General features: G+C 38.7%; 1 protein-coding gene across 7 annotated transcripts in view; it reads left to right on the forward strand.

Annotated features, from left to right (window-relative positions):
• Window positions 1-27,629, forward strand: part of STIL (STIL centriolar assembly protein) — an 81,379-nt gene that overhangs the window by 27,965 nt on the left and 25,785 nt on the right. For 4 of the 7 annotated variants that reach the window (XM_063712569.1, XM_063712577.1, XM_063712575.1 and 1 more), the window contains 11 exons: window positions 778-885; window positions 3,430-3,542; window positions 4,026-4,213; window positions 5,629-5,671; window positions 5,813-5,876; window positions 9,961-10,044; window positions 12,271-12,357; window positions 16,171-16,321; window positions 18,099-18,208; window positions 22,442-22,556; window positions 23,637-24,605. In XM_063712569.1, the coding sequence (XP_063568639.1) occupies window positions 778-885; window positions 3,430-3,542; window positions 4,026-4,213; window positions 5,629-5,671; window positions 5,813-5,876; window positions 9,961-10,044; window positions 12,271-12,357; window positions 16,171-16,321; window positions 18,099-18,208; window positions 22,442-22,556; window positions 23,637-24,605 (2,032 nt within the window). Of the gene's footprint in view, window positions 1-777; window positions 886-3,429; window positions 3,543-4,025; window positions 4,214-5,628; window positions 5,877-9,960; window positions 10,045-12,270; window positions 12,358-16,170; window positions 16,322-18,098; window positions 18,209-22,441; window positions 22,557-23,636; window positions 24,606-27,629 lie in introns of all 7 variants that reach the window. The other 3 variants (XM_054535079.2, XM_054535091.2, XM_024237065.3) reach the window with 1 other exon arrangement.

Consider the following 27,629-nt stretch of genomic DNA (forward strand, 5'->3'; position numbering starts at 1 on the left):
CAGGGTAAGACTCCGTCTGAAAAACAAAAAAAAAAGGCCGGGCATGGTGGCTCATGCCTGTAATCCCAGCACTTTGAGAGGCTGAGGCAGGCTGATCATGAGGTCAGGAGATCGAGACCATCCCGACTAACGGTGAAACCCTGTCTCTACTAAAAATACAAAAAATTAGCCAGGCATGGTGGTATGCGCCTGTAGTCCCAGCTACTTGGGAGGCTGAGGCTGGAGAATCGCTTCAACCTGGAAGGCAGAGGTTGCAGTAAGCCGAGATTGCACCACAGCACTCCAGCCTGGGTGACAGAGTGAGAATCCGTCTCAAAAAATAAAAAAGTATTTTTTGGCCAGGCACAGTGGCTAATGCCTGTAATCCTAGCACTTTGGGAGGCTGAGGCAGGTGGATGACTTGAGGTCAGGAGTTCGAGACCAGCTTGGCCCACATGGCGAAACCCCGTCTCTACTAAAAATACAAAAAGTAGCCGGGTGTGGTGGCGCACTCCTGTAATCTCAGCTACTCAGGAAGCTCAGGCAGGGGAATTGCTTGAACCCGGGAGGCAGAGGTTGCAGTGAGCTGAGATCACGCCACTGCGCTCCAGCCTGGGTGATGGAGTGAGACTTTGTCTCAAAAAAAAAATATATATATATATATATATATATAAACTTTGAAAATTACAAAAGTAGTCTGAAAATACCATCACCTTAAGGATAGTTAGTTGTTTCCTAGCAAATGTCTACCAAGTTTGCTATTCCTTGTGCTTTAATGTTACGTTGTTTTTTCAAAAGGTTTCCTTCAAGCAGGATGGTACCTTTCTACTTTCCTCCATCAAAATGTGCACTTTGGAACCCAACGCCAACTGGAGATTTCATCTACTTACATCTCAGTTACTATAGGTATAACATGTTTCTTCTTTTCAAATCAAACCAGTATAAACAAGAGTAATAGAAAGATGTATAAGGCAAAGTTGATTACTATGACCAATTATTCATTTTTCTTTACTTTTCTTTTAGAAGCTCCCCTCAGGCAAAATTTTCCTTCTGCTGCTTCTTAACATCTGTTCCTTGTACTTTTGAGAGATAATCTTATCTTCCCAGTTTTCTGCAAATTCTGCATATTGTAGGAATTCAAAAGAGATGAAATATAATAAAAACTGAAAGTGCTTTTTATTATGTCAGCATGGTGTCTTTGTAGAACATTGAGAAGTCTGAACCAGTTTTTGAGTGGATCAGATTAGAAGGAATATAAAATCTTGTGGTTACATCCAGGACCTTGACAGAAAGACAAGAAAGTTTAGGTGTAAAGTAATAGAAAATAGATCTACTGAGGTTTTGTACATAAGAGTTACTTGTTAAAAGTAGTATTCTAAGAAGGATAGATTATGGTGGGGAGAGCCTTGAGTCAGCCTAGCTTCAAGATGCTTTTCTGTAATCACACAGGTGTATGTTGTAATGGTTTAAGGTGCTATAACTGGGCTGGGTGCGGTGGCTCACACCTGTAACCCCAGCACTTTGGGAGGTTGAGGCAGGAGGATTGCTTGAAGTCAGGAGTTTGAAACCAGCCTGGGCAACAAAGTGAGACCTTGTCTCAATAAAAAATTAAAATACAAAGTAAAAAAAAACAAAATAAGAAAAAAAAAACGGTCCAGTAACTGGAGCAGACTGCCTAGGGAATCAAATCCTGATTCTAGTACTTATTTATGCAACCTCAGTAAAGTAGCCAAGGATCAGTTTCCTTATTTATAAAATGACTATAATAATACCAGTTTCACAGTTCTCTTGTAGGGGTTAAATAAGACTCTGTAAAGCAATTGTCACAGTGCCTGGAATAGAAAGTATTTCATAAATGGCATCTATTATACATTATAAGGACTTAGAGCAATGTAGCTGTATTCAGATCAAGAGGAAAGAATGAAACAAGGTGTTTTGAATAAATAATTTGTGGTATTTGATGATTGACTGAATAGAGGAACTGAAGGAAAGATACAAGTCAGAAAGTATTAAGGTTCAACACTAGTTGGCAGAGAAGGGTGGTATCGTTGACAAAAATAGGGAGAGTCTTATGGAAGTTCAACTAAATAATGATTAGTCCTGTTTTTTGTTGTTGTTGTCTTTCTGTACATTTTGAGCAGTTTCCTTTGTTTTTCAAGTCTGCTTATTTTCTCTTTAGCTGTGCTTAGCTGCCATCTAACCTGTTCATTTAAGTTTGGTTGTTTTTTTTTTGAGAGGAGTTTTGCTCTTGTTGTCCAGGCTGGAGTGCAATGGCATGATGTCGGCTCACTGCAACGTCCGCCTCCCACGTACAAGTGATTCTCCTGTCTCAACCTCCCAAGTAGCTCGAATTACAGGCATGCGCCACTACGCCTGGCTAATTTTTTTGTATTTAGTAGAGATGGGGTTTCACCATGTTAGTCAGGCTGGTCACGAACTCCTGACCTCAGGTGATCCACCTGCCTCAGCCTCCCAAAGTGCTGGGATTACAGGCGTGTGCCACCACTCCCGGCCCTCATTTAGGTTTTTTAAATGTGGCGGTGTACCATATATATGAAAGGATACTTATAGTATATATGCATAGTTAATAGAATAACAATAAACATTTGTGTACCTATACCCAGTTAATTATATAACTTATTGAATTTTTACAAATTATATTTTTTATTTCTTTAAGTTCTGTATGGTTTTTTAATTCAAATTTGCCTGGTCTTTTTTCATAGTATCTTATTCCTGGCTTATATTTTGGTTTTCCTTTTACATTTTTTAAAACATTTAAATCATACTATATTTGGTATTCAATACAGTAGTTTCCCCCCTTTATACATGGTTTCACTTTCCATGGTTTCAGTTACCCACAGTATAATACAATAAGGTATTTTGAGAGACAGACTATATTCACACAACTTTTTTACAGTATACTGTTAAAATTATTCTATTATTAATTATTCTTGTTAATCACTTACTGTGCCTAATTTATAAATTAAACTTTATCATAGATATGTATGTATAGGAAGAAACATAGTATATATAGGATTTGTTACTATCTGCGGTTTCAGACATCCACTGGGGGTCTGGAACATGTCTCCCAGAGATAGGGGGCACTACTGTAATGCTAATTATATCTGAAGCCCATACACAGTATGTAAAGAAATAGATGTGACTATTTCAATCAAAATTTACTTACAAAAACAGGAGACCTACCTGCTGAGGTTCATAAAGTTAACAAAATGCCTGGAGAACAACTATAGTTTCAGTGTCTGTTTATTGCCATTCTAGTTTCCAAGTGGCCCTCCCTATCCCCTGCCTTTGACCCTGGGATTTCCTGACAATGATCTTTCTGTACATTTTTTAAAATGTGTGTTATAATTTAGACAGCATTTTATGGCAGGAGGGTTTTTTTTAAGAAATGAGGTCTACCATATTTGTAAAAGACTTGTTGTTTTTCAGAAATCCAAAGCTTGTGGTGACTGAAAAGACCATCCGACTTGCTTATCGTCATGCTAAGCAGAATAAAAAAAATTCATCATGCTTTTTACTTGGTTCTCTGACAGTAGACGAAGGTAAAACACTTTTAAAAATGGACCAGTGCTCACTCCTGTAATCCCAGAACGTTGGGAGGCTAGAGTGGGAGGATCACTTGAACCTAGGAGTTTAAGACCAGCTTGCATAACATAGTAAGACTCCATCAGTACAAGAAAACATTTTTTAAAATGACTTGTATGACTGCAATAGAATTTATCGATTCGGCCAACTATTGTATTTGCTTTGTGCTAATTTTCTTTGCTAATTAAAGGATATGAAGATGAGTAAAACTGTTAATTACAGAGTTCACTATCTGGTCAGATGGATCAATATATATAAGCAAGTAAGACTTTAGCATACGTTTATAAGAGTTTAGTTTACTGTAAGAGTTTAGTTTAGTATTTAAGAGTTTAGTGTACTATTGGTATGAACAAAGTGCTTTGCTATAATGTAGTCTTGCTTGGTTGATTTTATGTTTTTAATTAGTATGCTATATAATAGCTGTTATTTTTGTTCTACAGATGAAGAAGGTGTAACATTGACAGTAGATCGCTTTGATCCTGGTCGAGAAGTACCTGAATGCCTAGAAATAACCCCTACTGCTTCTCTTCCTGGGGACTTTTTGATTCCATGCAAAGTTCATACTCAAGAACTTTGTTCAAGAGAAATGATAGTTCACAGTGTAGATGACTTCAGTTCAGCTTTAAAGGTGCGATTCATTGACAACTTGATAGTTAATTCAACACAAGAAGCAAACTATGTTTAGTATGCTGTATTTTAGTAAAACTGTATTTGAGAATTATTCACAATAATTTGATTGAATTATCATGAACCTAAACTCCAACTAAATGTGTTTCTGAGGGCAAAAACTCTAGGTAAGCGATATGAGTAGCCTTTCAGAAGAAGCAGTGTAACCGAGATAAGAAAGTTCAAGATGTACTTAGGGTAGTGTTTAGGGTATACATTTTTGCTGAATTTGTGGGCAGTCAGACTGGAGTATTAATTTGGTCAGATTATAGAGAGGCTTGGCTGGGCACGGTGGCTCCTGTCTGTAATCCCAACACTTTGGGAGGCTGAGGCAGGTGGATTGCTCGAGCCCGGGAGGTTGAGCCGTGATCACACCACTGCACTCCAGCCTTGGTGGGAGCAAGACCCTGTCTCAAGAAAGAAGAGCCTTGTCTGCCACCCTAACGAATTTGAACTTTGTCATATGGGCCATGTAGTAATTGAAGGTTCCTGAAAAAAGAAAACACTGTCAAATCAGAAATAATTAATCTGATAGGGTAGGCTGACCGAAGTTAGAGAGAGTAGCCATTGTAGAAGTTGGGCGGGTGTGTATTACAGAGGGATGTATTAGCCTATAGTACAATGGTAGCAGTGAAACTAGGAAGGACACAGTGGGCATGGGCAAATACAGAGGGAGAACTAACTTGACAATTTGTGGTAACAAGAAAGGAATCAAAGAGGAATGGACTTTAGATTCTCTGAGGCTCAATCAGAATTATTTTATGAGGCCAGGCACAGTGGCTCACGCCTGTAATCCCAGCACTTTGAGAGGCTGAGGCGGGCTGATCAGGAGGATGTCAAGACCAGCCTGGCCAACATGGTAAAACCTTTTCTCTACTAAAAATATAAAAATTTAGCTGGGTGTGGTGGCATACACCTGTAATCCCAGCTACTTGGGAGGCTGAGGCAGGAGAATTGCTTGAACTGGGAGGTGGAGTTTGTGGTGAGCTGAGATTGCGCCACTGCACTCCAGCCTGGGCAAAAAGAACAAGACTCCTTCTCAAAAAAAAAAAAAAATTATTTTATGTCCATTTTTTCCCATGTAGTAAATATTTATTGGGGGTGACCCCCCAATAAGACTGAAGTGCTGCTATGATAATCTACATTGAAAATGTGTAGTGGAGCTTGGGACAGTAAATCTTACTTGCTTTGATATAATTATTCACATAATCTTTTGGTCACATGGAATAAATGAGAATTGAAATGTTGTAAATCAGAACTCATTTAATTTTATTAGTGCAAGATATTATATATGTATATGTATCAGTATAAAATAAACTTTGGAGATATGGGCACATTTCAAAGTTTTAAAATAATTATTTAATATTGATTTCTCAGGCTCTACAGTGCCATATATGTAGCAAAGATTCCTTGGACTGTGGTAAGCTGCTTTCCCTAAGAGTTCATATCACTTCCAGGGAGAGTTTGGACAGTGTGGAATTTGACTTGCATTGGGCAGCAGTAACTCTAGCAAATAACTTTAAATGCACACCTGTGAAGCCCATCCCCATTATTCCAACAGCTCTGGCAAGAAACTTGAGCAGTAATCTGAATATTTCTCAAGTTCAAGGGATTTATAAATATGGGTAAGTAAAAGATACATTAATCTCAACATTAGTTGCATGAGTATATTTTCAGAATGTCCATGTAATGTGAAAGAATTGTGCAGTCAGTTTATATGCCAGAGACATGATGGCTTGGTTAATAACCAGGGAAAGTAAAAACTGAAATGGTTTATTTTTGTTGAATATGAAGTTTTCTTTAAATTATGCCACCACCCACAGAAAATTGGTGGTAGGACCTGGCACAGTGGCTCACACCTGTAATCCCAGTACTTTGGGAGGCCCAGGCGGGCGGATCACCTGAGGTCAGGAGTTCAAGATCAGTCTGGCCAACATGGTGAAACCCCGTCTCTACTAAAAATATAAAAATTAGCTGAGCTTGGTGGTGCATGCCTGTAGTCCCAGTTACTCGAGAGGTTGAGGCAGGAGGATCACTTGAACCTGGGAGGTGGAGGTTGCAGTGAGCTGAGATCGTACCACTGCACTCTAGCCTGGGCAACAGAGACTCCGTTTCAAAAAAAAAAAAAAAAAAGGCAAAACTGAGTGGCCATAAAGTATAATGTCTGGATAACTCAGTTCTTTTTTTGAGATGATGTCTTGTTCTGTCACCCAGACTGGAGTGCAGTGGTGGGATCTTGGCTCACTGTAACCTCCACTTCCATGGTTCAAGTGATCCTCCCACCTCAGCCTCCTGAGTAGCTGTGATTACAGGTGCATGCCACTACACTGGCTAATTTTTGTATTTTTAGTAGAGATGAGGTTTCACCATGTTGGCCAGGCTGGACTTGAACTCCAGACCTCAGGTGATCCTCCTGCCTCAGCCTCCCAAAGTGCTGAGATTACAGGGGTGAGCCACCATGCCCAGCCCCAGAGACCTCAGTTCTAAAAAAAAAAAAAAAGTTGGTGGTAAAAATTATATTAAAATTGGAGGCCGAGGTGGGCGGATCACGAGGTCAGAGTTCAAGACTAGCCTCACCAACATGGTGAAACTCCATCTCTGCTAAAAATAACAAACAAACAAAAAAGCCGGGCATGGTGGCGCGTGCCTGTAATCCCAGCTACTGAGGAGGCTGAGGCAGGAGAATTGCCTGAACCTGGGAGGCGGAGGTTGTAGTGAGCTGAGATCACACCATTGCACTTCAGTGTGGGTGGCAGAGCGAGACTCTGTCTCAAAAAAACCAAAAAACAAACAAAAAAATTGGTTGATAATTTATTATTTGAAAATGTAAGGAGAAATTATGTTCTATATTGTATATTCTGTATTATTCTTTGTATTTTATTTAGGTTTTAGGCCTTTTTTTTTTCTTAACTATAACCTGACTAATTATGAACCCAAGGGAGGCTAGAGAATTTATTTATAGTATGCGGTTTTAACTGTGAATAATGAGCATTCCAGATAGAGAAAGGAGATAATTAAATAAAAAGTTATAGTACTCTTGCTTACCAAATTGCCAACTACTTGAGGGTGGAGTTTCCTCACAGAGCTGGAGTAGAATCCTCTCCAGCTTCCTATCTCCACTCTTAATTTCTTAGGAAATATAAGCCAAAATGCATGCTTTCTAATCTTCAGCAAGGCTGCTTCCCTGAATCTTCATCTATTTTCTTTATCTATTATCTACAAAACTAGGTTAGACAATGTAACTACTCTACTTTAAAGTTTGACCAGAGACTGCTCCAAGTATTACACTTCTGGCTTCCTTTCCCAGTGACTCCACCCTAGTTCCTGTTAGGCCTTTCAATCTAAAAATGTTTGCCGAAGTACACTCAATTCCAAGTCTTATTCTCTAAAAATACCTCTTCAGAACCAGATTCTGACCAGAGCTGTGCTTTCTGATTGGAGTGGCCCAAAGGAAAAATTGTTGGTATATTCCAAAATCATGGAGTGGTCAAAAGTGAGCAAAAATTGTTTGAGTTAAATGAAACATTTAATTTTCTTAATTAATAAAGTACTTCTCAAGTGGAGCATGGGATTTTTTGTTTAAATTAACAAAAAAATTAATTTGTTTTCCTTAGTACCCATGCCCATTTACTTGTATAGCATGAATTTACCTTTCTTAGAATTATCCATCTGTGACTGCTGGGCGGGCATGCTGGTAATAACCAGGATGTTCAGAATTCTGTCAATCACCTATTCTGCTTGCTATTTCCTATCTAGAATCATCTATTAAATTGGTGACATTTGCCATGCCAGGTGCATTGACACACACCTGTAATCCCAGCTGCTTGGGAGAGTGAGGCAGGAGGATGGCTTGAGCTTAGGATTTCAAGGCTGCAGTAAGCTACAATTGTGCCTGTGAATAGCCACTGCTCTCCAGCTAGGACAATGTAGTGAGACCCCATCATTAAAAAAAAAATTTGACATTTGCCCTTTATATACCCTAATATTTACTAGGGCCCATTACGGAATAGGTATTATGTTAGACATTGGAAATAAATAGATTAAAAACTATAGTTACTATCTATTGAATATGTTGACATGTAAACATGATGTGTTGTAATGGAGGTTTATATACAGTGCTGGGAAAGTAGGGGGAGGGATGTCCAAAATGCCTGGGGAAATCATGGAAAGCCTGAACTAATTCTTTTTTTTTTTTTTTTTTTTTTTTTTTTTTTGAGATGGAGTCTCGCTCTGTTGCCAGGCTGGAGTGCAGTGGCACGATCTCAACTCACTGCAGCAACCTCCACCTCCTGGGTTCAAGTGATTCTCCTGCCTCAGCCTCCCAAGTAGCTGGGATTACAGGCGCCCACCACCATGCCTGGCTAATTTTTGTATTTTTAGTAGAGATGGGGTTTCACCATCTTGGCCAGGCTTGTCTTGAACTCCTGACCTCATGATCCACCCGCCTCAGCCTTCCAAAGTGTTGGGATTACAGGCGTGAGCCACTGGGCCCGGCCAGCCTGAACTAATTCTTTTAAGGAGTAGAAATTTATCAGATGGGCAAGACATGAGGGAGAACTTTCAAAGCAGCTGTGTCATTGTTGATAATGTAAATCTTACACCAACTCAGGCTTAATATTCTTGTCACAAGACCTGACAAATGTATTGTCTTTGTGTTTTAGTGTTATTAGAGCAATAAAATATATCATCAGTGGTACTACCAAGGCTTTATATCACTAATGGCATTGTTTTTGTTTTGTGTTTTTGAGACGGAGTCTCACTCTGTTGCCCAGGCTGAAGTGCAGTGGTGCGATCTTGGCTCACTGCAACCTCCGCTTCCTGGGTTCAAGTGATTCATTCTCCTGCCTCAGCCTCCCGAGTAGCTGGGATTACAGGCATGTGCCACAATGCCTGGCTAATTTTTTTTTTGTATTTTCAGTAGAGATGGGGTTTTGCCATGTTGGCCGTGCTGGTCTCGAACTCCTCACCTCAAGTGATCTGCCCAACTCGGCCTCCCAAAGTGCTGGGATTACAGTAAGCATGAGCCACCATGTCTGGCCCACTAATGGCATTGTTTTCGAAGAAAGACATAACAATAAAATTAACAATTCTACTTTGGTTTTTTGTATTCTTATAACTTGCTGTCAATAATAAATATAATAAAATATAAATATAGTATAATGTCCTTTTAGGAAAGAGTGAGCTTTTGGGTTTTATGATGGTTCCAAAGTCCTTTGACAGTGGTTGGAGGAATATGGCACATGGCAGGTTGATTATACCTCTCCTAATTCAGTCTCCTTCACTTAGAAGTCACATCTGTTGCAGTCTTGTCAAATCACTTGGATACATGAACATTTTCCAGTAATAGGGAATTCAGTTCTTCCAAGGAAACCTTTTTGGTTCTGAAACTGCCTACCTTAATGTTAATGCTCTTGATTAAAGTAAATTGTAAGTAAAGTTATAGAACAAAACTTTTAAAAAAGGTGTATAATCTTCAATGTCTTTTAATTGATAGATGGAAGTTTTAAGGTATTAAATCTCTTTAATCTCTTCCTCTTACCAGAGTCTTTTTACTGAGTCAGTAAAAAGTTTCTGTTTCTTTTGTGTGTGCAAGACAATGTTCATTTGAATTATCTCCCCTTTCTAAAGTATGCTTCAGCATTTAGATTATGTCTTGTAGGTAAAAAGTACATAATTTCAGTTATTTTCACATGAATGTCTTCTGTTTAGATATCTTACCATGGATGAAACACGCAAATTGTTACTTTTGTTGGAATCTGATCCCAAGGTTTATTCTCTACCATTGGTGGGAATGTAAGTATTACGTTATTTATGAAAACCTTATCAGCCAAATGTTCAAATGTATATGATAAGCATGGACTCAGTTGTACTATAAATATTTAGATCATTTTATAAAGCCACAAAGATAAGTGGTTGTCAATTTTTCTTATTTTACTAGTAGCATCAGCTAAAATAAGATTTTACCCAATCTTTTTTTTCAGATGGAGTCTTGCTCTGTGCCCAGACTGGAGTGCAGTGGAGAGATCTCGGCTCACTGCAATCTCCATCCCCCAGGTTCAAGTGATTCTCGTGCCTCACCCTCCTAAGTAGCCGGGATTACAGGCGTGTATCACCATGCCTGGCTAATTTTTGGTTTTTTAGTAGAGACGGGGTTTTACCATGTTGGCCAGGCTCGTCTCAAACCTATGGCCTCAAGTGATTTACCTGCCTCAGCCTCCCAAAGTGCTTGGATTACAGGTGTGAACCATCGTGCTCAGCCAGATCTTGCCCAATCTTAGGAAGAACTCTAACATATAAAACAGATAAAAGTTTAATTCTATGGCCAGGCGCAGTGGCTCATGCCTGTAATCCCAGCACTTTTGGAGGCTAAGGTGGGCGGGTCACCTGAGGTCAGGAGTTCAAGGCCAGCCTGGATAACACAGTGAAACCCCGTTTCTACTAAAAATACAAAAAATTAGCCAGGCATGGTGGTGCGTGCCTGTAATCCCAGCTACTCGGGAGGCTGAGGCAGGAGAATCACTTGAACCCGGGAGGTGGAGGTTGCAGTGAGCTGAGATTGCGCCATTGCACTCCAGCTTGGGCAACAAGAGTGAAACTCCATCTCAAAAAAAAATAAAAATATAAGTTGAATTCTCCTAGTTGAAGGTGAGGCCTTAGAGCCCTGTTTCTTCAGTATTCTCTCACTACCACTCATCCTTAAGTCACCCTAAAGAACTCAGGGCTCATAATAATACCATTTAAAATCCACTGTCAGGCAATCTTGCAGAAATCTCCTTTAGTGTTAATGGCCTTCTCTTTAGAGTAGTAATTAATGATATTTATGTGTTTAATTTTTTTATATATGTGTATACATGTTTTGAGACAGGGTCTCACTTTGTCACACAGGCTGGAGTGCAGTGGCACAATCATGGCTCACTGCAGCCTCAATCTCTGGGGTTCAGGTGATCCTCCCACCTCAGCCTCCTGAATAGCTAGGACAAAGGCACCGGCCACCACGCCTGTCTAGGGTTTGTATATTTTGTAGAGGCGGGCTTTCGCCATGTTGCCCAGGCTGGTCTGGAACTCCTGGGCTCAAGCCATCTGAGTTAATGATATTTAGACAGAATATTTAGAAATTTATATTCATTCAGTATTGAGTACTTATTATATACAGTGTTATGCTTGATAATGTGTTGAGGTTTAAAGCTTCTTAAAGAATTTAAAATCAAAGTGAGGTGATAAAACATTCAAATATTCATACACAGAAAAATAAAGTATATGATTTACGATAAAATGACCAGTATGGAAAGTGAACACTTAGTATTTGTAAGAAATATATGATGGGGAGCATTTTCCTAGAGAAGACAAACTTGAGCTAGACTTTCAATTGTTTAGATAGTAGAAGGGAAGATTGATGGGGAAGGGAGCCCATGTAAGAGAATGGCACATGCAAAGTGAATGAGAATGCGCAAATGTTCTCTGGACCACGAAATCTACTTATAGTTTGCTACAGTCCTAATGTAGGCAATGGATTGTTGATGCCTAAGTAAATATTAAGGGCCTTCTGTTTCTGACTACCTGTATATATTACAACATTTAATCCTCAGCAACTCTGTGAAGTAGTTTTAGGCTGCAAACTAGTCTGTACTACCTCAGCCCATTCTTTCTAGTCCAAGCTAATTCATTCTAGCATACTGCTTTCGTCTCTGTTAACCATTTTCTTCCCCACATCTCAGGTAAAAGAGGACAGAGATACATGTGCTTGCTCTCTGTCTTTCTCTCTCTCTCGATATATATCTATATGTCTGTCTATATATATCAATATAGTTACATAGATACAATATCAATATAGTTACATAGATACAAATGTCTATATATTCTTCTCTTAATTATCAGCACGTTTTTAGATTTCTTATTAGTAAGGCTCTTTAATGTATGGCTGATAAAAGCCATACGTCTACTTTATTATCTTAGGAAGAATGTAAATTATGCTATATATGTAAGTGACTATGGTTTTTAATTTCTATCTTTTTCTTTTAGTTGGCTGTCTGGAATTATACATATCTATAGTCCTCAGGTATGGGCTTGCTGTTTGCGATACATATTCAATTCTTCTGTTCGAGAAAGGCAAGTGATATTTTATTCTGTAGTACTTTATTTCGATCCTTTCCCCCATTCATAGTTTATGGTCCCATTTAAAATTCATGTAATGCCTTAACCTTTTACAATACTTGTAAATAAACACGTACATTAAGAAAAAACAAACGTTATATTAAATGAGAATAAAATCAGATTTAAAAAAGATGAGGTTGCAGTATACCTGGAAATACCAAGGAATTCACTTGCCTAACCACAGAACACAAACCTTTTAGGGGTGGAAAAAAACTGTAGAGATTGTCTACTGTAGCATCCTATTTTGTTATTAAGGAGGTTAACTTTCAGTGAAATGACTGCAAATGAGTTTGGATTTGTTACCTTACAGGTGTTTTATTAAGTTACACAGTGTTACTACTAATACACAAAGAAATACTTGAGACAAGATTTTTAATTTCTTCCTGAAACTGAAGCCTAAACATTGGAATTAATAGTTAGGGAAACTTTACTTTTAACCTCAACTCATTTAATAGATGAGTTTTTTTATCTATTAAATGAGAAGGTCTATTTTTATCTACCTTGGGTGGCTGTAAAGGACTTAAAACTATATTGAAAAGGCAGTACAAGCACATAGTAATAAACTGACATATGTAAATATCTACAATAAAAGTAGATCTCTCTTCCTCCCCATTTCCCTAGACCCCATTCTCAGAGGCAATCACTGTAAAGTGATATCTTGTGCTTCCTTCCTGAAATAGTCAATATTTCAATATTCAACATAGACAAGTATCACCTTTTCCTGGCCTGTAAAAATTAAACCATAGCATCCTTTCTTTTCTTTATGTTGCTTTTTTTTGTATAAATTATACCTTGGAGATCATTACATCTTGGCATATACAGATTTAGTATACATATTTTACAACTGAAGAGTATATAATACATACTGTATTTTAAAAACTGGCCCTTTTGTCTTGCAGATAGTGGTAGACTGAACATTTTATGCATACATCTTCGTGTGCATATGCTAGTATATTTGTAGGATAAGTTTCTAAAAGTGTTTTTTTCTAGGCCAAAGAGTATGTAATTTAAAATTTGGTAGATATTGCCAAATTGCCCTTCAAAAAGACTGCACCAATTTATAATTTTTCCAGCAGTACACAAGAGTGCCTTTTTCTCTACCTGCACTAACACTGTGAAAGAAATATTTATTTATTTATTTATTGAGCACCTATTATATCTATTATGTTCACAATACTGGGGATCAGAGTAAACAAAATAAAGGTCCCCAGACCAGGCATGGTGTCTCATGTCTGTAATCCCAGCACTTTGGGACTTTGGGAGGCTGAGGCAGGAGGATCGCTTGAGGCCAGGAGTTCCAGACCAGCCTGGGTACCATAGCAAGACTCTGTCTCTACCAAAAAAAAAAACAAAAAACAAGTTAGCTGGGTGTAATGACACATGCCTGTAGTCCCAGCAGGAGGCTGATATGGGAAGATCGCTTTAGCCCAGGAGTTCAGGCTGCAGTGAGCCATGATTGTGCCACTGTACTCCAGCCTGAACAATACAGACCGTCTTAAAAAAATAAAATAGGCCAGGCATGGTGGCTCACATCTGTAATCCCAACACTTCAGGAGGCCAAGGCGGGTGGATCACTTGAGGCCAGGCATTAGAGACCAGCTTGGCCAACATGGTGAAACCCCATCTCTACTAAAAATGCAAAAATTAGCCCGGTGTGGTCAAGCACACCGGTAATCCCAGCTACTCAGGAGGTTGAGGCAGGAGAATCACTTGCACCTGGGAGGCAGAGGTTACAGTGAGCTGAGATCGCACCACTACACTCCAGCCTGGGCAACAACAACAAAAAAATAAATAAATAATAAAATAGTCCTGCAGAGACAGGCAATAAACAGAATAAATAAAATAAATAGTATATTAAAAGGCGATGAGAACTGTGGAGAAAAATAAAGCCTGAGAGGAGGATGTTGTGTGTCTGAATGATAGTGGCAAGTAAAGAGTTGCCATTTATTTATTTATTTATTTATTTTTAAATTTTTATTTATTTATTTTATTTTACTTATTTTTTTTGAGATGGAGTCTCGCTCTGTCGCCCAGGCTGGAGTGCAGTGGCTCAATCTCAGCTCACAGAAACCTCCACTTCCTGGGTTCAAGCGTTTCTCCTGCCTCAGCCTCCCGAGTAGCTGGGATTACAGGCATGTGCCACCACGCCCGGCTAATTTTGTATTTTTTCAGTAGAGACGGGGTTTCTCCATGTTGGTCAGGCTGGTCTCGAACTCCTGACCTCAGGTGATCTGCCTGCCTTGGCCTCCCAAAGTGCTGAGATTACAAGCGTGAGCCACTGCGCCCGGCCAAGAGTTGCAATTTAAATAGGTGGTCAGGGAGGCCAATTTGAGGTGAGGAAGTAAGCCTTGTGGCTGTCTGGGGCACTGTCCTAGGCAAAGGATGTGTTAAGTGTAAGGGCTCTGGGTGAAACAACACGTTACATCTTCAAGGAGCAGCAAAGAGGCCACTGTAGCTAGAGAGGAGTGAAGGAAGGAGAGAGTAGCTGGAGATGAGCTCAGAGAGGTAAGTGGAGGGCTGTTGTTAAACTTTTGACCTCTGCTAACCTGATAGATGAAAAATAATCTTTTCCAATGATTTATAACCTCATCTTCCAGGAACTGCCTAGTCATGTCTTTAGCCATTTTTCTCTTAGATTGTGTATATATCTTTTCTTTTTTTTTTTTGAGACGGAATCTTGCTCTGTCCCCCGGGCTGGAGTGCTGTGGCGCGATCTCGGCTCACTGCAAGCTCCACCTCCCGGGTTCACGCCATTCTCCTGCCTCAGCCTCCCGAGTAGCTGGGACTACAGGCGCCCGCCACCACGCCTGGCTGATGTTTTGTATTTTTAGTAGAGACAGGGTTTCACTCTGTTAGCCAGGATGGTCTTGATCTGACCTCGTGATCCGCCTGCCTCGGCCTCCCAAAGTGCTGGGATTACCGGCGTGAGCCACTGCACCCGGCCTGCGCATCTTTTCATATTGCTTGTGCTAGCAAGCTCTCTCTCTATATATAATGTAAAATACATAGATAAATACATATTTATAATATATAGCAATGGTTTTCCCCCAGATTGTCATTTAAGTTTAACAATATTTTTCGCAAACAGACTTACTGTTTTTTAGTCATATTTATTAATCTTTTTCCTATCGTGTTTAGAAAAGATTCACCCACTCCAGGTGTATTTATTGAAGTAAAAAAATCACTTGTATTTTCTTCAGATGCTTTTGGAGTTCTACTTTTAACATTTTGTTTTAACTTTTCAAGATAATTAGTTATATTTAGCAGAAATTAAATGTTAGTTTTAGTTCCTTTGCTATGATTTAGTACAATTATGTTTTATTATCAATTACTGATCATGCTTTAAGTTCATATTGACAGTAAATCCTCAGTAAAATTAATTTTGAATTGCTCTCTTTTTTTTTTTTTTTTTTTTTTTGAGACGGAGTCTTGCTCTGTCCCCCAGGCTGGAGTGCAGTGGCGCGATCTCGGCTCACTACAAGCTCGGTCTCCCGGGTTCACGCCATTCTCCTGCCTCAGCCTCCTGAATAAAATAAAATTTTTTTTGTAGAGAGGAGGGGTCTCGCTATGTTGACAAGGCTGGTCTCAAACTCCTGGCCTCAAGCAATCCTCCTACCTTTTGCCTTCCTAAGTGGTGGACCCTAGTTTTTGAACAAAAATTGCACCTTTTAGTCATTTTGTTGATTAGATTGGGAGACACATGAAGCTATTTGCGTGTAATCATGTTATCCTCATTAAATTTTAATTAAATGCCTTTTTTTTGTGCAGGGTTTTTTCAGAATCTGGAAATTTCATCATAGTTCTCTATTCTATGACACATAAGGAGCCTGAGTTTTATGAATGCTTCCCTTGTGATGGCAAGATACCTGACTTTCGGTTTCAGTTGCTAACCAGTAAGGAAACATTACATCTTTTCAAAGTAAGTGATTTGATTGCCTAGTACATTAGTGACTGTTTAGGGTTTTGCACTTTGGCAGTTTAAACCCAACAGCTTTTACCCTTTAAAATAGTAATCCAAACTATTATGCTTTGTTTACTTATAAATAATCTTATTAAATATTAACTTTATTCATTTATGGTTAAATTTTTTTAGTAAATCTGAGATCATATCTTCAACCAAATTACAATAGAGAACCAGAGGTTACCCACAGAATAACTTGCCCATGTTTTTCTAAAATCTTTGAAGAATATATCAGTTGTTCATATATCATTTTATACTTGTGAAGGTTAACTTTGTGGGATCTCAGTACTTTTCTTTGTCCTGATGTATTTTTTTATTTTTTTGAGATGGAGTCTCACTCTGTTGCCCAGGCTGGAGTGCAGTGGCGTGATCTCGGCTCACTGCAACCTCCGCCTCCCAGGTTCAAGTGATTCTCCTGCCTTAGCCTCCAGAATAGCTGGGATTACAGGAGCCCACCATCACACCTGGCTAATTATTTTTTTTTTGTATTTTCATTAGAGACGGAGTTTCACCATGTTGGCCATGCTGGTCTCGAACTCCTGACCTTAGATGATCCACCTGCCTAAGCCTCCCAGAGTGCTGGGATTATAGGTGTGAGCCACTGCACCTGACCGTGACTGTATTATTTTTAAAATGTGTGGGAATAAGAAATGGTTTTTTGTACTTAAAGGCCATTATTTATATTATGTATCTAAAGAATCAGAATGGATTGTTAGTATATCATCTAATAAAATACCTAGAAACACAACTAGATGATGATCATAGAAAAAGTAGATCTTTAGGCCAGGCGTGGTGGCTCACACCTCCAATCCCAGCACTTTGGGAGGCCGAGGCGGGCAGATCACCTGAGGTCAGGAGTTTGAGACCAGCCTGGCCAACATGGTGAAACTCTGTCTCTACTAAAAATACAAAAATTAGCCAGGCATGGTGCCGGGTGCCTGTAATCCTAGCTACTTGGGAGACTGAGGCAGGAGAATCGTTTGAACCTGGGAGGTGGAGGTTGCAGTGAACTGAGATCATGCCACTGCACTCTATCTAGCCTGGGCAACAAGAGCGAAACTCTGTCTCAAAAAAAAAAAAAGAGGAAGTAGATCTTTGAAACTAGGTGTCATTATATGAAAATATTCAAATGCTACTTTTCAATAAACATTGATTATTTTAGGTCTCAGACTAATAAAAGTACATTCTTTATTAGAAAAATATTGAATACTTTTAAATAACCACGTGTCCACTCAGATCTTATTTAATACCTTCTTTGAGATCATGTATATGTTATACATCTATATATTTATATAAATACTTATATATTTTAATATTATATAATATATATATTATATTACATATATAATATGTTATATATAAAAATATCTTAATATATATTATATACATTTTATATTTTATAGGTTATGTAAGCTATAAAGTTTTTGTATTTTAATTATACATATTTTAACTGATATCTAATATTTTATTTCTGTTTTAGAGACATATTTATCATTTTATTCTTTAGATGGTATTCTCATTTCATAGTTATATTCACTGAATCTGTGATTATAACACAAGTGATTAACTTTTTTACTTATGTAGCAGGGAACTGGACAGTTTGCAAAAGAGGGTTACAGAAATCAGAAGTCTGCCACTCCATCATCTAGTGTTTCAGAGCTACTTTTCATCTAAATAGAATTCTCTGGTGTTCTTATTTAAGTCAGATCTCAAAATATGACCTACTTCATTTCAGAATGTTGAACCTCCTGACAAAAATCCAATCCGTTGTGAACTGAGCGCTGAAAGCCAAAATGCAGAAACAGAGTTTTTCAGTAAGGCTTCCAAGAATTTTTCAATTGAGAGGTAAAAGATCTTTTTATTATTATGTGTATGTTTTTTAAAAAATTACATTTATTAGTTTTTGGTGAGTAATTAAAATAACTAAATTATTTCTGATGAAACGATTTTTTAAATCTTATGTATCATAAATGTCTTTGTTTTAAATGCATTCCTTTATATTCACTAGGAAGTTGCATAGTTATTTTAATGAAATGGCAACTCTAATATGGTTTTCATTTGGGCTGATGTATTATACAGGAAAAATACAAAAGTATTTGTCAAAAAATTATCTTGCTTAGCAAGAATCTGCTTCCTGTTTAGTTTAGTGCTTTCTATTTGTTCTTCCCTTCCTTATAAGTTTCTTATTTTAATATTTAAATTAAAGGTGGGGTCTCGCTGTATTGGCCAGGTTGGTCTCGAGCTCCTAGCCTCAAGTGATCCTTCTGCCCTGGCCTCCCAAAGTGCTGGGATCACATGTGTGAACCATCGTCCCCAACCCTTCGTTATAGTTTTAAATCTGGACCTATGAGATAAACTACTATGAAAGTAACTACTAGCTGGAGTGTGATGGCTCACGCCTATAATCCCAGCACTTTGGGAATCCAAGGCGGGCAGATTACTTGAGGTCAGGAGTTTAAGACCAGCCTGGCCAACATGGTGAAACCCCGTCTTGACTAAAAATACAAAAATTAGCCAGACACACTGGAGCGTGCCTGTAATCCCAGCTATTCGGTACGCTGAATTGGGAGAATCGCTTGAACCCGGGAGGCAGAGGTTGCAGTAAGCTGAGATTGTGCCACTGCACTTCAGCCTGGGCAACAGAGTAAGAACCTGTCTCAAAACAAACTCCTACCTAAAAAAAAAATTGTTTTAAAACTTCTAAAACACACTTGGAGAATATTAATTAAATAAAGTCTTGTGACTTCTTGGGACAGTATATTCTACCTTTTGTGGTAAAGAAGATATTCTCGGCCGGGCCCGGTGGCTCACGCCTGTGATCCCAGTACTTTGGGAGGCAGAGGCGGGCAGATCACCTGAGTCTCGGGACTTGGAGACCAGCCTGGCCAACGTGGTGAAACCCTGTCTTTACTAAAAATACAAGAATTAGCCGGGCCTGGTGGTGCATGCCTGTAATCCCAGCTATTCAGGAGGCTGAAGCAAGAGAATCACTTGAACCCAAGAGGCACAGGTTGTAGTGAGCCGAGATCGTGCCACTACACTCCATCCTGGGTGATACAGTGAGACTCCATCTCAAAAAAAATAAAAAAGATATTATCTTGTACTAGGGTTCTCCATATTAACAGAAACAACAAGATGTGTGTATGTAGAGATATTTGTTTTAAGGAATTGGCTTCTGTATTTGTGAAGGTTTGGCAAATCCAAAGTCTACAGGTAGAGGCTGAGCACAGTGGCTCATCCCTTTAATCCCAGTACTTTGGGAGGCTGAGGCGGGAGGATTGCTTGAGCTCAGGAGTTCGAGACCAGCCTGGGCAATGTGGCAAAACCCTGCCTCTACAAAAACAGAAAAGAAGTACAGAAATTAGCTGGGTGTGGTGGCACATGCCTGTAGTCCCAGCTACTTGCAGGGCTGAGGTGGAGGATCACTTGCCCAGGAAGTCAAGGCTTCAGTGAGCCATGTTCGTGGCACTGCACTGCAGCCTGGGTGATAAAATAAGACCCTGTCTCAAAGAAAAAAAAAAAAAGACAAAAAATGTCTACAGGTAGGCTGGTAGGCTGGACACCCAGGGAAGAATTGCAGTTTGAGTCCAAAGGCAGTCTGCTGGCAGAATTCCTTTTCCCTCCAGGAAGTCAGTCTTTATCTTTTTTTTTTTGAGAGGGGGTTTCACTCTGTCACCCAGGCTGGAGTACAGGGGTGTGATCTCAGCTCACTGCAACCTCCACCTCGCAGGTTCAAGGAATTCTCCTGCCTCAGCCTCCCAAGTAGCTGGGATTACAGGTGTGCATCACCACGCCCGGCTAATTTTTGTATTTTTAGTAGAGATGGGGTTTCACCATGTTGGCCAGGCTGGCCCCGAACTCCTGACCTCAAATGATCCACCCGCCTTGGCCTCCCAAAGTGCTGGGATTACAGGCTTGTGTCCCTCACCCAGCCAGGAACATCTTTACTGTGTTAAATTTTAAGACCTTATTCAACATTTTATTGAATATTTATGGAAGAAATAGCCAAACTAAGGAGACAATAGCAATTTCTTTAAGATTGTTATTAAAAGCTACTCAGAAGGCTGAGGTGGGAGGATCACTTGGGCCCAAGAAGTCGAGTTGGAGAGCTATGATCATGCTACGCCAACTGCACTCTAGCCTAAGTAATAGAGTGAAACCCGGCTTCAAAAAGAGTAATGTTAAAAAACCTTGTTTATTTTCCATTCTGGCCTAAGCTTTAATGAGGAACAGTCATTTTAAATGTTATCAAAATGTTTGTCTTTCCTAAAATACTGTTGTTATAACTATACAACCTGAAGTTTTTCCTTTTTTTCCTTGGGTACTAAAAAAGCTAAGAAATGAGGCCAGGCACAGTGGCTCACACTTGTAATCCCAGTGCTTTGGGAGGCAGAGGTGAGTGGATCACCTGAGGTCAGGAGTTCAAGACCAGCCTGACCAACATGGCGAAACCCTGTGTCTACTAAAAATATAAAAATTAGCTGGGCGTGCTGGCACATGCCTGTAGTCCGAGCTCCTCGGACACTGAGGCTCAAGAATCACTTGAACCTTGGAGGCGGAGATTGCTGTGAACTGAAGTCATGCTACTGTACTCCAGCCTGGGTGACAGAGAGAGACTCTATCCACCCCCCTCCCCCCCCAAAAAAAAGCTAAGAAATGGATTTTATTGCTCAGTGTCAACAGTTTTGTGTGTGTATTCATCTTAAGTACAAAACAGATATTAATCATGCCACAACTCAGGTATACAAAAGAATATAACTTTAAAAAGTTAGTAATTAAACTTAATATCTATTTTAAGCCCCTATTTATTCTACTGGATTATAGACACCAAATTTCACCTAATTCAAGGTTTCTTTATTCCCTTTTCTCTGGGATTATATATAATGTAGAGGGGACTAATGGTATGCCAGTACTGGTGATATGGGGTGACGTGATTCTCATCCGTCTGTGCTACAATCTGCTGAGGTGTTTTCATTTGCATCTGGTCTTTGTCAGATTTGTGCAAGTTCCTGCTACAACTTTTGACCCTGTTCAGGCCACTGGCTCTCTTGTTTCCTGTCCATGCTGCACTGAGCGCTTTGGAATATCATTATGTATCTCAAGCTGTCTTGGGTGTCGGAGAAGAGCTTTGTGGGACTGAAGACCCATTTCTGCTTAAACATAATCATGCAGACATTCTGATTGCTTCATTGTAATACCTTGTACAGAAGGAACTCTGTGAAGGTCTGCCTCTTCAGACAATCAGGGTTTAGGGCAAAAGGTCTCTTCTGCTGTTTGATTTTCAAACCTGCCTTGGAGTTCCTGTTGTTCTTCCTGCTAGGGAGGATTCAACTTGCATGAAACAGAATGCAGGGTGCTTTTTTAGGGATCCCATTAATCCTGAGCGCTGTTAGCTTTCATTCTGGCTTTTCTTTTCCCTAATGCATCCTATTGAGACTTTGTCTAGTGTAGGATGTAAAAAAGCCTGATGCATGTAGTATTCCAAATCTTTAGTCTTGAATACTAATTTCAGCTTTTAAAACTCGGTACCAGCACTCAGAAATTTTCTGTTTTGCTGGGCATGCCATCTGTGATACGATGAGTATTCCTGACTAAATGGGAGGGTAGTACCTTGATTTCTCAAAGTATTTTCCCATCACAGATACAAGTACATAGGAAAATATAATTCCTTATTTGGTTTTCCTTTTTAATACAGAGGGTTTATAATATAGTGTGTTTAATAACCTTTAATACTGGATTATAAATTTTTTGACAGCAAGTACTAAGTCTTACTTGTTTCTATATTCATCAAAGTGATCAACTAGAGGGTGCCCAGTGACTTGGTTTATTGTGACATTAACAATACAAGGTTAAACTTGCTATGATCAGGTAAATAGGGTAGTTTATTAAGGCTGGCTGGTCCAGCTTCCCTGGTCAACTAACACTGGCCTGAAAAATAAAATAATTTGTGGTTGTCAGATACTAAATTAAATGATCTGAGTACTACTGCAACTTATTAAAGGACTTTTATTCCATTTCTAGAAGAAAGAAAACACTGGATTACCAAAGGCTTTTCTGGTCTCCCCTTCTATTCTTTAGGTCTTCCCAAAAGTTATCTCCTGGGAAAATGCCAATACCTGATCACGACTCTGGTGTTGAAGATGAAGATTTTTCTCCAAGACCAATTCCTAGTCCTCATCCAGTGAGTCAGAAGGTATCACTGATTTTAAAATGCATTCACTTTTGTGGTTAGAGACCTAAGTCTCTTCATAATACTACCTGAAACCTAAGTATCATTCTTAGATATATCCAGCTATTTCTATCTCTATGGTTATATCTATATAGAGAGATATAAGTATCTCACAGTTATATATAATAATTTATATTATATGTAATGATACATACATATGTGTAATATCTATGTAATAAGCATGTATGGTTATTCCTAGAGTTAACTGAGACGTAGATTGGTTAAGTTACCTACCCAAGACACACAACTAGTAAGTAGTAAAGCTGGGATTTATAGACTCAACATTATATACTATCACTGGAGCTTGACATTGGTTTTTATCACTATATTCCGAGAAAACATTATACTTGCTTTCAGAGGTTAATTGTTAAAATTTTTGTCATAATTTTTTGATTGCTACCAACCTGTGGGTCATTTTAGAATTGTTTAATTGGTGTAATTACTTATTTTAGAAGAAAAAGGAATGGGAAGGATTTTTTTAAGTTAATATCAAATTATAACCAAATTCATCACAGCGAGTATTTTGTTTACTCTTTTTTGCTTTCCAACTCTTAGTTGATATCAATAGAAGGAATAACAGTGAGTGACTTCTTAGTGGAGAAATATTCTGAAACATTTATTGGAAGATTTTACTATTTAAGGTACATAAACATTTGCTGCTAGATCTGTGAAAACATTCTGCTTGTGACAATTTTATTTTTTGCAGAGAGGATTTAAAAAGTTGTATAAAACAGTTTCTCATATTGTGTTCTGTGATTTTAGCAGAGTTAGTGTTTTAATAAAAAGAATTCCATTATTAAGTAAGTTTGGGAAGTGTTTAGTTTTATTCTTTTAGGGCAAGGACCTTGTTTATTTTGCTTACAATTGCATTCCTAGTGCTTAGTACATAAAACATGCCCAGAAAAAATTTACTGATGGTCTAAATAAAGAATGAACACTTGTTAATATGTAATTAGATGTAATTTGGGAAATACTGGTCTGAGGAAAGTAAAGTATACAGTTTGTCCAAAAAAATACTTGTTTCTATTTCTTTCTTACTTGTAGATTTCTAAGATCCAACCATCAGTTCCTGAACTTTCGCTTGTGTTGGATGGCAATTTCATAGAATCAAACCCTCTGCCTACTCCATTGGAAATGGTGAATAATGAAAATCCTCCTTTGATTAACCACTCGGAACACTTGAAGCCATTGCAACCCCAGCTTTATGATGAGAAACGCAGTCCAGAAGTTGAAGCTGGAGAGCCTTCCTTGAGAGGAACACCAAATCAGTTAAACCAGGATAAACCAGCTCTTTTGAGACACTGCAAAGTAAGACAGCCACCTGCCTGTAAGAAAGGGAACCCCCATACCAGGAACAGTGTAAAACCATCTTCTCATAATGGGCCATCTCATGATATATTTGAAAAGCTCCAAACAGTTTCTGCTGGAAATGTACAAAACGAAGAGTATCCTATAAGACCCTCCACACTTAATTCTAGGCAGTCTTCTCTTGCCCTGCAGTCCCAACCACACAATTTTGTTTTTTCACCCCATAATTCAGGAAGACCAATGGAACTTCAGATACCTACTCCCCCACCACCATCTTACTGTTCCACAAAGGTTTGCAGGTGTTGTCAGCATCATAGTCATATTCAATATAGTCCACTATATTCTTGGCAAGGAGCAAACACAGTTGGATCCATTCAAGACGTCCAGTCTGAAGCCCTTCAAAAGCATTCATTATTTCACCCAAGTGGATGTCCAGCCCTGTACTGTAATGCATTCTGTTCTTCAAGTAGTCCTGTAGCCTTGAGACCTCAGGGAGGTATGGACAGTTGTTCTCCCCACAGCAATATTGAACCATCGCCTGTGGCAAGACCGCCTTCACATATGGACTCATGTAACCCACAGCCTTGCACAGTGTGCATGCACACACCCAAGACTGAGTCAGATAATGGAATGATGGGACTATCTCCAGATGCATATCGATTCCTCACAGAACAAGACAGACAGCTAAGATTACTTCAGGCACAGGTTTGCTTGGTGATTTCCTAGTTCTATTAATTTCTTGGTATTATGATTTCTTAAAAACTGGCACCTCTCCTCAGTAATGATGTTTTATAGAAGTATAGAATGTCAGAATTAGGAGGGACCTTGGAAACTGAATTCTAGGCCCTCTTGTTTTACAGGTAAGTAAAATGAGGATTAGAGAGAATAATTTAACCCAATGCCATGTCGCTAATTAGTAGTAGAACCATCTTATGCATATCCTAACCTACAATAGAATTGTATTTTTATTTTTTGCCTCTAATGAAAAGTCTGTTATAATTAACTAAACCTTTATATACAGCTAAATATAAAGTCTGGACAGTGGCTTATACTTCATCTCTAGTTTGTCAACCCTATATAATGCCTATCTGTATAGTTAGAGCCTTTCCGTATATCTATACTGTACTTATTCTACTTCTTGTATTCTGAAATGTTCCCTTTCTTCAGAACCTCTGTTGCAGAGTTCTTAGTCTTTTTTTGGGGCGGGGATGGAGTCTCTTCTGTTGCCCAGGCTGGAGTGCAGGGGCATGATCTTGGCTCACTGCAACCTCCGCCTCCCAAGTTCAAGCGATCTTCCTGCCTCAGCCCCGCTAGGGGCTGGGATTACAGGCACGCACCACCATGCCTGGCTAGTTTTTGTATTTTTAGTAGAGACGGGGTTTCGCCATGTTGGCCAGGCTAGTCTCGACGGAGTTCTTTGTGTTAATTATATCCTTGCGCAGTGTTCAGTGTGTAAGTGTTGTCTTTTTTCTTCTTTCCTCACTGACGTCCTTCCTCCACATACCTACCCCAAAACAGTTGTTCTCTCTTTCTCCCCAGCACCAATGGGAACAACCTGAAATGTAGTTTTAAATATTTTTCATGATCCTATAACTATGCAAATACATGTATAATGTGCATATATACATATGATTTTTTTTTTTTTTTTTTTTTTTTTTTTTTGAGACGGAGTCTTGCTCTGTCACCCAGGCTGGAGTGCAGTGCCACGATCTCGGCTCACAGCAAGCTCCGTCTCCCGGGTTCACGCCATTCTCCTGCCTCAGCCTCCCAAGTAGCTGGGACTATGCCCGGCTAATTTTTTGTAATTTTTTAGTAGAGACGGAGTTACACTATGTTAGCCAAGATGGTCTCGATCTCCTGACCTTGTGATCCGCCCACCTCGGCCTCCCAAAGTGCTGGGATTACAGGCGTGAGCCACTGCACCCGGCCATACATATGATTTTTAAAAAAATCTTTGTTTTATAAAATTGGAGTTATAGTGTTTGCATTTTATCAAAAAAAAAGACAATGACATTTTTCAAATCAGTGAAAATGCTTTGGATAGGAACACCTGAGGAAAATTTAGCTCTGCTGTTTTTTTTAAACCTAGGTAAATTCTTTGAAATTGTAAAGTATAATTTTTAAAAAATTTTTTACTTTTTTTTTAGAGAAAAGGTCTTACTATGTTGCCCAGACTGGTCTTGAACTCCTCAGCTCAAGTGATCTTTCTTCTTTGACCTCCCAGAGTGCTGGGATTATAGGTGTGAGTCACCACTCCCAGATAATGTAAAATATAAATTGGATTTTTACATTATAAACACTTAGCAAAAATTTGAATATACCTAAATATTTTTACGTTGAAAATAATTATTTCTCACTTATTTCCTGTCTTGTTCAAAAGAAGACTAATTAGAGGCTAAAAGGACCCATTATACTATTTAGAAATCTTAGTTACTTGGAATTTGTATACTTAAAATATAATATTATAGATCACAGGCCCTGGTCTAGACTATCTGAATCATTATATTTAGAAAATATGAAATATATAAAAAAATGCTTCTGTGTGTAAATACATATAGTATTTTCCTTATATATATATGAACTTAAATTTTTAGGTACCACTTTTTAAAAAGTATCTTGTACATTTTCTATATAAGTATATATCGAACTTCCTTACCCTGCATGGGTTTCTATTATGATGATATATAACACATTTTCTAATTGTTCTCCTATTGATTATTTCAACCATTTAAAGCTTCTGCTATTGCAAACAATGCAGCAGTGAACATTCCTATATTTGCATCTTACTACCTATGTGCAAGTATCTCTATACCATAGATTCCTAGAAGTAAAACTGTGAAGCCAAAGGGAATAAACATTTTAAATGTTCAAAGATACCCAAATTTGTTCCTGTTCTAATATTGCAAATCTCATTTTGGTATAAGGGTTAAGAGAGTGGGCTGTGGTACCAGACTCCTTGGATTCTGATCTGGTTTGTGGGTAGTGTAAGTTATATGATCATGAACAAGTTACCTTACCTCATTGACTTCAGTTTTCTCACATACAAAATAGGGTTATACATAAGTTGTATGGAGTTCTTTTGTTTTTTGTTTTAATTTTTTTTTTCAGTTGTTCACATGTATGGCGTAGTTGTATGGAGTTCTGAGGATCTGAATGAGTTACTAGATAAAGATGTAGAATATTGCTGACATATAGTTAGTGCTCAGTATATGTTAACTATTACTATTATTTCACTATTATTATCTTAGTTAATGGTATCACCTCTGATCTCGTCACTCAGGCAAAATTCTCAGGAGTCACAAACCCAGGCTCTGCTTTGTAGATATATACTGAACTTAACTACTCTTTACTGTCTTTCCCGCTACCAACCTAATTCAAACCACTGTCTGATGACACCTTTACATACCACTTCCACCCAGTACTATCCCCTCATGTTTCCTATACTTGGAAACACCATACCGTCGTTGTTTGTTTGTTTTCCCCACACCATCTTTAAAGCCCGGGTCAGATTGTAGCACTCTTGCTTAAAATCCTCCAGTGGATTTCCATTGCAATTAGAATAAAATCCAAATGCTTTACCTTGGCCCTTAAAGCCCTTTATGACTTGTCTTTCTCTGCAAACTCATCTCTTATCACTGTCTTCTGTGTTCACGACACTTCAGCTGTAGTGCTTTTTTCTTTAACTTTTTGTTCTTTAAAAATGCCAAAACATGTTTATACTTTAGGTTC

The sequence above is a fragment of the Pongo abelii genome, chromosome 1 (assembly GCF_028885655.2).
Source record: "Pongo abelii isolate AG06213 chromosome 1, NHGRI_mPonAbe1-v2.0_pri, whole genome shotgun sequence".
Taxonomy (NCBI): Eukaryota; Metazoa; Chordata; class Mammalia; order Primates; family Hominidae; genus Pongo; species Pongo abelii.